This window comes from Mixophyes fleayi, chromosome 7 (assembly GCF_038048845.1).
Source record: "Mixophyes fleayi isolate aMixFle1 chromosome 7, aMixFle1.hap1, whole genome shotgun sequence".
In the NCBI taxonomy this organism is placed as follows: Eukaryota; Metazoa; Chordata; class Amphibia; order Anura; family Limnodynastidae; genus Mixophyes; species Mixophyes fleayi.
This window is the reverse complement of record NC_134408.1, coordinates 59,017,444-59,029,981: the sequence shown is the minus strand read 5'-3', so window position 1 is coordinate 59,029,981 and position 12,538 is coordinate 59,017,444. Positions and strand designations below refer to the sequence as shown.

Sequence of the window (12,538 nt, the reverse complement as noted above, 5' to 3'; positions counted from 1 at the left end):
ATTGTATACAAAGTCATACCTTTCTTAGTCCTGCAGTGTTCCGCAAGAGGTTGAATCTCATGTAAAGGTAAAGAAATTATTTTCGCAAGTCCAGCACTTGCCATATAATAATAAAGTCTTTTAAAAAATCCTTCAGGCAGACCCTTAAATTGAAAAAGGAAAACAAAAATAACTACAAACATTTGGAGAAATGGCTGGTCTGTTCAACCTGGTCACATTTTTTCCTTTGGCCATGCATTTATTATATGGATTAGCAATTCTGATTTGCTCCACCATGACCAGTCAGTACAAGACCTGCACATAGCAACTGCTAATGATATAAGAAATAAGATATCAGTGAAAACAGAATAAATGCATTACCAATTCTTCTCGAAGGTTCACCAAAGTTTCCATTTGATTTTCACGCTCACTTAACATGGACGAAACCTTCTCTGTAAGCATGTCATACTTATTTCTCCTAAAAAATAAAGACATTTTTATTACCAATTATAAGACAGCACTAAACTGAAAGTGTTCATTACAGAATTATACATGGCACAAACTGACCAATAGATTATTTATTAAATAAGCAAAATATGTAAAACATTTGTCCAGGAGAAATATTATATTGTAAACTTTTAGGGGCAAATTCAATTAGCGGCAATGTTCTGCACACTTTTACTATTACTACGGTAGAAATATCTTTCCCCACACCTCTATGCGGCGCGAGGAAAAATGAGCGGATATTCTATCTACTGCAAAGTGTCTCCGGAATGGCAACGTGACACTTCGCGGCTAGTTAAATTCCTCCCTAAATGTCAACACTGTGACCCTTAATACAAATACAAAGATGTATTTATATAGAAAAGTTAAAAATGGCTTTTAAAATAATGACTAAGGCAACACAACTTTTATCATGTCACTTTGCTAAAGACTTAATAGTTGAAATAGGCTTTTCCCTGAACACTAATTAGATGTGTAACTTTTGCAACTCATGTTGCAAGGCTTGAGAGGACTTTCCCTGGATCTGTATAAAATGGTAGCTCTTGTACACACTTAGCAAGCTATTTACAATTAGATATTAATTGAGAAACATTAGGTGAATGACTAGGCAGGCCATGAATTAAATTTGTTGTTGCAAAAGGTGCAAATTACCCCTAAAAAAACAAAACAAGGGTGTGTGTCATTCATTTTTGCGAACATTATAACTACACAGTTAACTAGAGATGGTAATAACTGAAAAAGCAAAAATACACAGCTTAGATGAGAGATTGATTTATATTAGAAAGAAAATGTATAAATGAAGTATTGGCAATTATATTGAAAATGGGATGTTTGTATCAGTTAAATCCCTTTTTCACTACTACAACTAATTTTTCAACTTACAGGCTATACCACTGATCACACCATTAAAGCACTCACTTCACACCACAACCAATTTAAGGAGGAAACACCTGTGTGAGCAATGTTAAAAAAAAAATTAAAAAAAAAATGGAATTTTGTTCTTCGTACTATAATATCTCTTTTCCTGAACACAAGTTGGGGGGACACTGCTCACCTTGGGGTATAGAGGGTGCTGTGGAAGTAAAGGCACTAAAAGACTACTAGCCTGCTCCCCTCCCCTCTATGCCCCTTCAGCCAGATGTACTGTTTATTTAACTAACCAAGCCCAGAGAGAGGGCAAAACAACCAACAGAACACTGAACAAAACTGTCAGAACAACAAAAGGATGGAGCACAGTGCCCCCCAACTTGTGTTCAGAGAAAGATTTTACAGTAAGTACAAAATTCTTGATTTTCTATTTCACACCAGTTGGGGGACACTGCTCACCTTGGGGACGTTGAAAAGCTGCCCCCCTATGGGTGGGAAAGCTCAACTTGAGCGGCAAGTAAAACTTTATGGCCAAAACCGGCGTCTTTGGAATCAAAGACGTCAAATCAATAGAACCTGTTGCACGTGTGGACAGATGACCAGGTAGCTACTCAAGGCTCTAACCACATCTAACAGGACTGAGGGCTAGTTTTACTAAACTGCGGGCTTGAAAAAGTGGAGATGTTGCCTATAGCAACCAATCAGATTCTAGCTTTCATTTATTTAGTACATTCTACAAAATGACAGCTAGAATCTGATTGGTTGCTATAGGCAACATCTCCTCTTTTCCAAAAACGCAGTTTAGTAAATATACCCCTTGACTGGTAGACAGCGATTCCCAAGGAAACACCGGAAGAACGATATCTTGATTAATGTCAAACTTCGAAGCCACGTTTGGTTGAAAAGGAGGATTAGTACGGATAACCGTGTGGTCATCATGAAAAAACAGAAAAGGGAAGCAACACGAGAACCGTCAACTCTGAAACACAACTGGTCGAAGCAATGGCCAGCAAAAAAGCCACCTTCCAAGAAAGAAGTTTCAACTAAACAGATTGCAACGGTTCAAAAGTTGATTTCTGAAGGGCTGAAAGTACCAAGTTAAGATCCCACAATGCCACCGGCAGAATAAAAGGTGGCTGGACATAAAGCACCCCTTGTAGAAAACTGTGCATGTCTGGTAACAGAGCCAGTCGTCTTTGGAAGTACAAAGACAATGCCGATACTTGGACCTTAAAAGGATGATGCAATCCCTTGTCCTGAAGAAACACCAACACCGTGGCCAACCGAAAGGAAGAGGTAGACACCTAATTCTTCTCACATCAACCGATGTAGGACTTCCAAATACGATGATAGTTATTGGTTATCTCACCTTATTCATAGTTTTAATAACGTTTTCCAAGAAACCTTCAACCTCCAAGCCGTCAAAGCCAATCATGCTAGGTCCTGAAGGAAGAACGGACTTTTACAGAGAAGATTCTCTCCAAGAGGAAGACATCAAGGTGGATCCACGGACATGACAAGAAGATCTGCGTACCAAACTTTTCTCGACCAGTTAGGCGCCAGTAAAATCACTGGAATCTTTTCGCACCTTACCTTTTCAAAATCTGTGGTAGCATCGGAATTGGAGTAAACAGGTACACCAATTTGAAGTTCCAGTGAACGTTCAATGGTGTCCACCAAGAACACCTGAGTGTCCCTTGTCCTGGCACAGTAATTGTCTACCTTGCCGTTCAGACGGGAGGCCATCATGGCCATCTCTGGCTGTCCCCACCGATGTACTATTTGAGCAAACCACTCCTGGTGGAGACCATTCTCCTGCTTTTCTACCCATTATATGATTTTGGATACTTCCAAGAGGACAAAAGACAAGAGGACTCCTTGTTCCACCTTGATGGTTGACACAAGCTACTGCTGTGGCGGTGTCCGACTGGATTTGGATTGGCCGATGCTGCAGAAAGGACTGTGCCTGAAGCAGGGTGTTGAAGAGTGCCCTCACTTCCAGACCATTTATGGGTGACCTTGCTTCGTCTGGTGTCCAAGTCCCTTGTAATCTGAGAAGAAGAGTGACTGCACTCCATCCCAACAGGCTGGCATCCGTGGTCACCACAGTCCAAGCACCAAATTGAGACGGTCCTTCCTCAGCCACCAAAGAAGGGACAACCGTGTCGTCGCCGACAACCTGAATCTAAACACCCTTGTAAACGAGAATCCGATCTGGACTACTTTGCCAGAATCTCCTGCTGAAACTTGCAAGAATGGAAGAGAGCATATTGAATTGCCTCAAAAGATGACACCATGCGTCCCAGCAGCTTGATGAACTGAAACATGCGAGACACAGCAAATTCCTCATCTGAAGTTTAAGTGTTCGAACAATCCCTGGAGGTAGAAATACTCTCTGACAATTGGTGTTGAACAGCAATCCCAGGAACAACATGCACTGGGTAGGTACCAAACTTGACTTCTTGTAGTGGATTACCCAGCCATGAGTTTGCAAGGTGTCCGTGGTCAGGCACAGATGTAACTGAAGAGATACAGATTCCGCCTTTATCAGGAGATCGTCCAGATAAAGTAAGATAGTCACCCCCTGTAGACATAATGAGCTGTCATGACAGCCATCACCTTTGTGAACACTCTTTGTGCAGTGGCCGGTGTATAAGAAAGGGCGCTGAACTGAAAAAGTTCCTGGCCTAATGCAAACTGTAGAAGATTTGGGTGACCTTCCCTGATAGGTATGTGTAGATAAGCATCCTTGATGTCCAAGGAAGCCAGAAAACTCCCCTTTTTTTCATAAAATTGATTACAGACTGGATGGATTCCATCCACAAACCGCACACCCATGAGCGTTGTTGAGGGTCTTCAGACTTAAAATGGACTGAATGACAACGTCCGGTTTTGATACCAGGAAGAGATGAGTAGTAAAATTAACCTCTCTACCGTAGAGGGAGCGGAACTATCATTCCTGAGTCCCGAAGAGATTTTACTGCTACCTGAAGAGCCTCTCTACTGACCGTTTTCCCTGGGAAGTGTGGACATGAAGCTCCCCCGCTTTATGTCCACACTTCAGGTCCAGAACATACACCCTAGACACCACCACTTTCATCCAGGCATCAGTGGTGAAATAAACCCACTGCTCCTGAAAGAGCAGCAGGTGTGCTCCCACCACCACACTGTTCTTGGAGCAGGCTAGACAAGCTTTTAGTGCCTTTACTCCCACAGGGCCCTCAATATCCCAAGGTGAGCAGGTTCCCCAACTGGTGTGAAAGAGAAAACAAAAACAAAAGCCAAAAAAGTGACCCGAATCCAAACAGCCGTGGATATGCTCACGTGTGGTTGGAGTTGGCTGTGTCTTAACAATGAGCCGATGTGAGATATCAATCTTTGGGGGTGTTCGTGCCACTGCAGGGTGCTGAAGAAAGTACAAGAGAGAGAGCTTCTGCCTGAGTTTGTGGTATAGGGATAAGCTTTCTAGGGATGCGCTATGTCCACTTAATGAAGAGCCACCCTCTTGAGCATATATGAGAGAAAAGGACAAAAAGGAAGGCACCACTACATATCCTTATTGGAATTGGAATGCTGACACCATATTGGGGAGCAAATTTGGGCACAAAACATTAAATCAGTCAGGAGACACTGGAAGAGAACAGAGCACCAACACCTGCACCTTTACTGAATTCAGATCCTAAATAGCGTCCAAACTGCTATTCTTTCTCTTTTTTTGACTTTCCTCAAATTCCCTCTCACTCAATGGATTGTCAGGCTCAGCGATATGGTTTTTGTACCCTGAGCTAAGCGAGGATGACATTCAGAGAAACCACATTCTCTCAGGACCTCTGCCTAAATAGCCATGTTGTTAAAGCCTTGAACATCTTGGGATGGAGAGAGCATTCATTATACTCAAAAGACTGTTGTCCACTCCTGGAATGTGGACAGCTCTGATCCCAGGGCTTGGGTGTCTACTCAAGTTAGCACCCTGGCGACATCAGCCATCACTTGTATGCTTATTTTGACCTTCTGAGGGTTGACATATGCCACCATTGTCTGAATGAAGATGAACTGGTTGACCCTAGTGGGGTTACCATCCATTTGAGGAAGACATTGCCTATATCTGGCCTGGAACAGCGAGAAATTTTCAGAGATTATTCATCCTGGGACCAGCAGCCCTGAGCAGCCAGTGGGTCTAATGTGTAACCCCAGCCTAGTAGACATCAGTTGCAATTGAGGAGCGAGTAAAATACACACGGATATGGTTTGGTATGACATTCACAAGAAGAGGGACACTGTGACATAAGAAGGGGGTGATCAAGGGAGTGGTGAGACCAGTCCTACTGATGGAGAGCTCAAGGTCCCTGGTATAAAAGTAGACATGAGATTGTCACTATTAGACCCAGGACCCAGCATGCACACCCAGCATCAATGTCAGTGTGCTGGCAACACTTAATCTTTAAGGCCAGCTCCAAGAAATTCTTTCACTCTCAGAGAACATATCTAGAGGTGGATCAACTCGCCAAAAGATAAAAGTGGTAAGAGCTAACCGTAGACAGGCTGGCGGTAAGGGACTACTGTGACCTTCTAAACAGAACACTGCTATAACACTCTGAACTGTTGACAGAATGAAAAAGACCTCTATAAATTAAAAGTGCTGGTCCTTCAGCACAAAATAAACGAGGTGCTGATGATTGCAGATGGAACCAACAGTCTGATATAGCGCTGGAGAGGCTTTAGATTGGGAAACATTCCTGCCACCCCCCTGGGGTCAGACATCATCATCATCTATTTATTTATATAATGCCACCAATTCCACTGTGCTGTATAGAGAACACATTCACATCAGTCCCTGCCCCATTGGAGCTTACAATCTAAATCCCCTAGCACACACACACACACACACAGACACACACAGACCAAGAGAGACTAAGGGCAATTTAATAGCAGCAAATTAACCAACTAGTATGTTTTTGGAGTGTGGGAGGACACCGGAGCACCCGGAGGAAACCCACGCAAACACAGGGAGAACATAAAAACTCCATACAGATAAGGCCATGGTCGGGAATCGAACTCATGAACCCAGTGCTGTGAGGCAAAATGCTAACCACTAAGCCACCGTGCTGTCTGAATAAGAAAATATAGCAGAGATCGACTCGTGTGATCCTCCAGGGCTGCAGCAATAGTCTGTATGAGCCTCTGAGCAGATTGGGGTGCTAGAAAAGGATGCACTCTGCTGAGGGAAACAATGGATATCCATGGTACAGCTGTATGCCATGGTCACGATGTAGAGCAGAGGTAATCACGTTTGAAGAAGCCCAGAACACCAGCTTTGGTAGGCACTGACAAGGAGACAGACACAAAGCAGCAGGGAAGGGAGTAGCTGTGAAAGTACACATGGTCCGCTCTGGTTTAGTATCTGTCTGTCTGTCTAGCAACACCCTTCCATCAGTTGGATTCCCACTTAAATTAGGAGCTCTTCCGGAGCTTCATTCATTGGACAAGCAGACCACTGAATGTACAAAACCATTGAAGCCCTTAAAGTAAAAGACTGTAAAGACAGGTCAGTCCCTCTTCTTGTAAATACCATAGAAAGAAATGTGTATATATATAAATAAAAGGAACCCAGTTGCCTGTTTTGTAACATAGCATAAAAAAAACCCATAAAACTGGGCCTAGGTCAAGCTCTGAGGGACATTAAAGAAATAACTCTGACAAGGCCTGCAGGAGAAAATATGTTTCCTGGAAGGAGACATTAAACCAATTTCATCTTCAAAGTGAGAATAAAGTATTAAAAGTGGAGATATACTTTAACTAAAATAACAGACCTAATTTTCTTTTTTTACAAATTTTCATCACAAGAACCACATTTTTTACATTTCAACTTACATTTAAGCTATAACAACTGCAGTGATTGAGCGAAAACCTGTGATGTCATTGTTTCAGCAGTGCTTCTAAAGATATTCGGTTTGGTAGAAAATATAGAACTCTACTACAAGGTTACACAAGTAAAGCGTAATAATGATTTGCTTTAAAACATTCTGTTTTTTCTATGTGTATTCTACAGATGGAACACATTTTGATTTGACTTATAGCGTGATCCAGTACCTCGCATATATTAACTCCAACCACTCCATTGTAACACTACAGAGCTGCAATTAGGGGAGTACAATGCAACTGACGAACTGTGCAACAGGTACTCAAACACATTTTTTTGTCTTCATTTTCACATATACATAATTCACTGTCTTTAACAGCAACTGTACACAGAACTGAAGATTTAGTTGTGTGAAGTTTAGCAAGATAATAATAAACATTACTTATCTTGGGTCCTGTGTCCCTCCCGATTCAGTGGGTACCCCAATGTCTTAACAGTCATATCCTCACTCTTTTCTCCATTCGCCTTTTTCTACAAGCTACAAAACTTTATTGCAACCCCAAACCCAGTCCCAGGTTGTACATTTAACATAATTGTTGGTTTGCATGTGAAATAACTGGAACCACACCTGTCAACATGAAAACGCTTCAAGAGCAGAAGTAATGAATGCTGCTGAGCTCCATTTGGTAGCTTTATTACATGGGTCTGCATTGTAATAAGGCCATTCCTATCAAGCACCCGTCGAAGATAATGGATTTTCCCAGCATCCACTCTGAAACACATAAAATGTAAAAAAAGAAGTTAAAAACAAAAACGTTTATGCACATGCTATCAGATTCTGGCTGTAGTCACCTTTACATAAAAGTGGCTTATTTAGACTAAATAGGCTACAACAAGATATATTAAACATCGCTATAAGTACCTACATGTTTATGCACATATGGATAACTACCTTAATTCAACCAACTTAATGAAATCTACAAATGTACTTCATATAATTTATTTATATATATATATATATATATATATATATATATATATATATATATATATATATATAAAATTAAACAAAGGTCAAATAAAGGTTGAGTTATCTTTTAGAACTGTTGATCTAAAAATGGTGATCTCAGATAAAGTATTCAGTGCCTACACAAAAGACAGGTTTCCATATACTCTTGCATTAATGAGTTACTTGGTAACATCACGCTTTTGTCACCGATTATTTTTGCCACACATCACTATTTCAGTAATATTTTTTTAAATGGCACTAATCATAAAACTTTTAACACCAAATATATTACAATCGCTCCAAAAGCGTTATAGAATGTTCGGAGGCAGCTCTGATTTTGTTGGAGTCCTCTTAGAGGACCAAAATGAAATCAACTCTCTAAAATGACAGAGCGCAGTCAAAGTACACAATTCATGTACTACAAGAAGAGCAATATGACCAAGTGCAGAGGACCTGATGGAAAGGAAAAAGGGGCGCGACACCAGCTCAAACTCTCTGTAGAAATGCTAGTACCTACCAAGAAAACAAAAAGAGCAAAAGAAATATCTAAAGGTTTGAAGGGCTAAGGCAGTCCTTAGGACCAGTACTTTGGAGGCAAAAATTGTCACTGGGACCATAAATGCAGTCCCTGACAATCTTCACTATGTGGTGAACAGAGTACCAGGGATGTGTATCATCTCCTACCCTCAAAATAAGTGCATCCAACAACTGTGTTTTGGAATACAAATTAGCAACAGAAAAATTTATTTTTGTAAGTTTCTATCAAAATACGCTTGATAATCTTCTATACGTTTAAAAGTAGGGTGTATATGTATATATATATATATATATATATATATATATATATATATATATATATATATAATAATGAACAAAATGAAAAGCAAAACAACTATTAATCAAGAAACAAATTATTTTCAGGAATGAAGAAAATCATAATAATTAATAAATAATAATAGCTATAATAAACATCAAAACAATTAGTATTCCTTATTTACAACCAGATTCTAACAACCATTTAACAAGTACATTGAGGTGTTGCCCATAGCAACTATTTTCAACTTTCCTTTTTAGAAGGTTTAGTAAGTCCACCCTTAAGAGTAATTTACCTAATAAAAAGTCCTAACTGTGTCTTATATGTATGTATATACGTGTATCTAACAATGGCATCACTGCCTTGATGTACTGTTCTCATCAGTAATTCAAACCTAATAATGTCAGTGGAGTGACATGCTGATGGACGATGCAGCACTTTTACAGTTCACCAGCATTTTAAATGTTCATTTAGGAGCAATGATGTCCAAACCTATTGTCTATTCAGCACAAAAAGGGGATTAAATCAAATAAAAAGAAAACCTAAATAAAAGGTCTCAGGAAAACATAAAACATTCAACAAATTAATCCAAAATAAGTACACTGGGAACACATACATATTTGTTGCAGGTAAGAAATAAAAAAAAAAAAAAAAAGTAAACCCTCCAACATACTTGAATACACCCTGCAGATCTTTCTGAATTTCTCCTTGCCACCGTGATCTCCCAACTTTTTCAAGAATACTGTATGAATAGTCTGGTATCTCCAATGAGGGATCCCCTTCCCATCCAATCAAAGCACGGGAACGCATGGTCTGACACGCAACAATTACAAGCTTTTCCTTCCATCTGAAAAATAAGAATTGGGGATATCAGTCACAATTTCATTTTACTGCCTGAATCATTTATATGCCTAAATCATGAGAATTCTACATCTGTAAATAAAACTTTGTTTGTGATCTGTATTTTAAATACATTATAGAGCCCTGTAATTGATGTAACAATAAAATAAACTTGGATTTTTATATCTCTATACATCTTATAGAGTGCTGAGGCAGAAGTGTGGCCAAAAAGCTGTGCTATTTCCCTTACATCCCCCATTGACTGTCTAGACACTTCAATATTTTACTAACAAAAATAAAATAAAACAAACAATCAGGAGTAAAGAACAGGGAGACGAGAAAAACAAAGAACAAGGAAAAGAATCCTAACAAGGAAACAGTGAAACAACAATGCATAAGAACAAAGTGTAAAGGGATAGCATCCAGTGTCAGCAAATGATCCAGAAAACAGGATTTAACGCAAGTACAACTTTGCAAAGGTGTTTAAAGACCGGGTGGCCTCCTGCCACAGTAGACCAGCCAAGACTCTATACCGTTCTGGAAGTATGTGCCGTTACAAATTCTGGAACAGGACGGTCCTACCTCAGTGCCAGCCTGGGGAATTACTATAGTAATCTACCCAACAATGGTCTGTTAAAACGTTTACCAACCTCTCAAGTGCCTTATCTGTCCGACGCACTTCACTGGGGGGGGGGGGGGGAATCATCTCATTTGAAACCTTTTTATGGGCTTTCATAGGATATATAACAGCAGTATGTTTCAATAAAAATTAAAAATATAACATTTTCAATATCAAAATTTTCTCAAAAAGCCATATTTTTACATTTTTGAAAAACCTCTCAAAAGTTGTTCATACTGTTTTTAATAAATCCCCAAAGTTTTATTTTGGGATAATCTGCTATAAGAGATTTAAATTTTTAGTGATTCATGATACTTGCATGTATTGAGGCACTACACATCTGAGAAAATCCAAAATGTCCTCTTGTCGACATCTGGCTGATGCTACCTGTCCATTATCTGTTGGAAGAATCCCGGGTGATGGGTCTATTCCATGGCATTCTTAGCAGGCATTCCATTGCCTGCTGAAAGCTTCAAAAGTCTTCACCCCTTGGACAAACAGCACAGCAACAGCTTAAATATTCTGCTACACCCATCATATGAGCGAACAGGCTTCTCACATGATGATTGAATATCACCATTATGGCAACATCCTGACTGGAACTTACTGGACTGTGCATGCTCTGTATTAGGGGCTTGGAAAACCGCAGCATTCCAGCACATTTATCAAGATATGCTCCACCAATAAGCAAATCCACCTTCTGCTAATTCTGAACACCTCTCCACTGCCACCCTTGTAAACAGACCTAAGCGTGGCCTTACTCTTCTAATCTGTCCTATACCATAAGGTTTTAGCATCCAAATTAGGAACGGCTGTGGTTTTAGACAGGTGTACTATGGGAGCAACTACTTAAGGCAGAGATTCCCATGTCCCCGTACCTATGCTAGGGAGAGAAAAGACAAATATAAAATAAACAAACAAGACTGCAACCTGTGGGAGAGCTGTAATCAACAATCAGGCTCTGTTTCCCTTTGCATAAATAGTCTTTAAGAGCAAAGGGAAAAAAGACTCTTTCCTTCCCATCTTTTCCCTAAACATTGAGCTATTGGAAAGCTTCGATTCCCTGCTGCCCTGAATATTTAGCATTTAACAGATAGCTCGTCATATATCCAACTACTCCCTTGCCTCCTGTTGGGGTATATTTACTAAACTGCGGGTTTGAAAAAGTGAAGGTGTTGCCTATAGCAATCAATCAGATTCTAGCTTTCATATAATTAGTGCATTCTACAAAATGACAGCAACAATCTGACTGGTTGCTATAGGCAACATTTCCACTTTTTCAAACCCACAGTTTAGAAAATATACCCCCTAGTCAGGGTACTAGGAAACATCAGGGTCAGAATCTTCCAAATGCTTTCCCGGTCTAGCTGTGGAGGCAGGTTACATCATCATCTTCAGGGAGGATGAGAACTAAACAAAGGCCTGAACAAACTTCTCCAGCCTGTATGCCAAGCTGGCTCAAGGGGTGAAACAGCAAAAAAAGCCTGTAGAACCCTGGTCAGAGGCTACAGATAACAAAAGATTGGTTCCCAACTCCCACCCTGAAGGGGCATAGAAGTGTATACCCACTCATGGTGAATGCTGATGCAAGACCTTCTCTTTACACATCTGGCATAAAATGTTAGCAGCTGACTGCCCATTAGACACTACAAAGTGGCACCTGGAAGAGGTAAATACACTGAAATCCCCTTACCAAACTGAATGTATGCGGATGCAAGACAGTAAAAATAAATAAAAGTAAAAGTGGATGCCATAGAAAAAGCCCCTAGATCCTGCAGCCAATAGGGGGTATAGAGGGGGAATAACTTGAGCATTTAACAGTAAATGCTCCTGTCACAGCACTGTATACCCAGTGCCCCCCTTGGAACAATTGCCTATCTAATGAATGTCTTGCATCCAAGTTTATTGACTTTCTTATACTGCACTAATCCCAAGCTTCTCAGGAATCCTTGCAGCATGATGAGACAGCAATGCTGGTTCACCACCAATCCTTCCCATGCATGCAATGAGAGAAGGATCTTAAACAGCAGTTATGAAGGAGCAGAT

At 40.3% G+C, this 12,538-nt stretch overlaps 1 protein-coding gene across 1 annotated transcript in view; it reads right to left on the bottom strand.

The window, feature by feature from the left end:
* The window catches only part of GTF3C1 (general transcription factor IIIC subunit 1), a 137,780-nt gene that overhangs the window by 120,483 nt on the left and 4,759 nt on the right, over positions 1-12,538 (bottom strand). Inside the window, exons 3-6 of the mRNA XM_075179861.1 lie at positions 9,707-9,880; positions 7,839-7,982; positions 361-457; positions 20-143 (exon numbers count right to left, since the gene is read on the bottom strand). Coding sequence (XP_075035962.1) covers positions 20-143; positions 361-457; positions 7,839-7,982; positions 9,707-9,880 — 539 coding nt within the window. The remainder of the gene's footprint in view (positions 1-19; positions 144-360; positions 458-7,838; positions 7,983-9,706; positions 9,881-12,538) is intronic.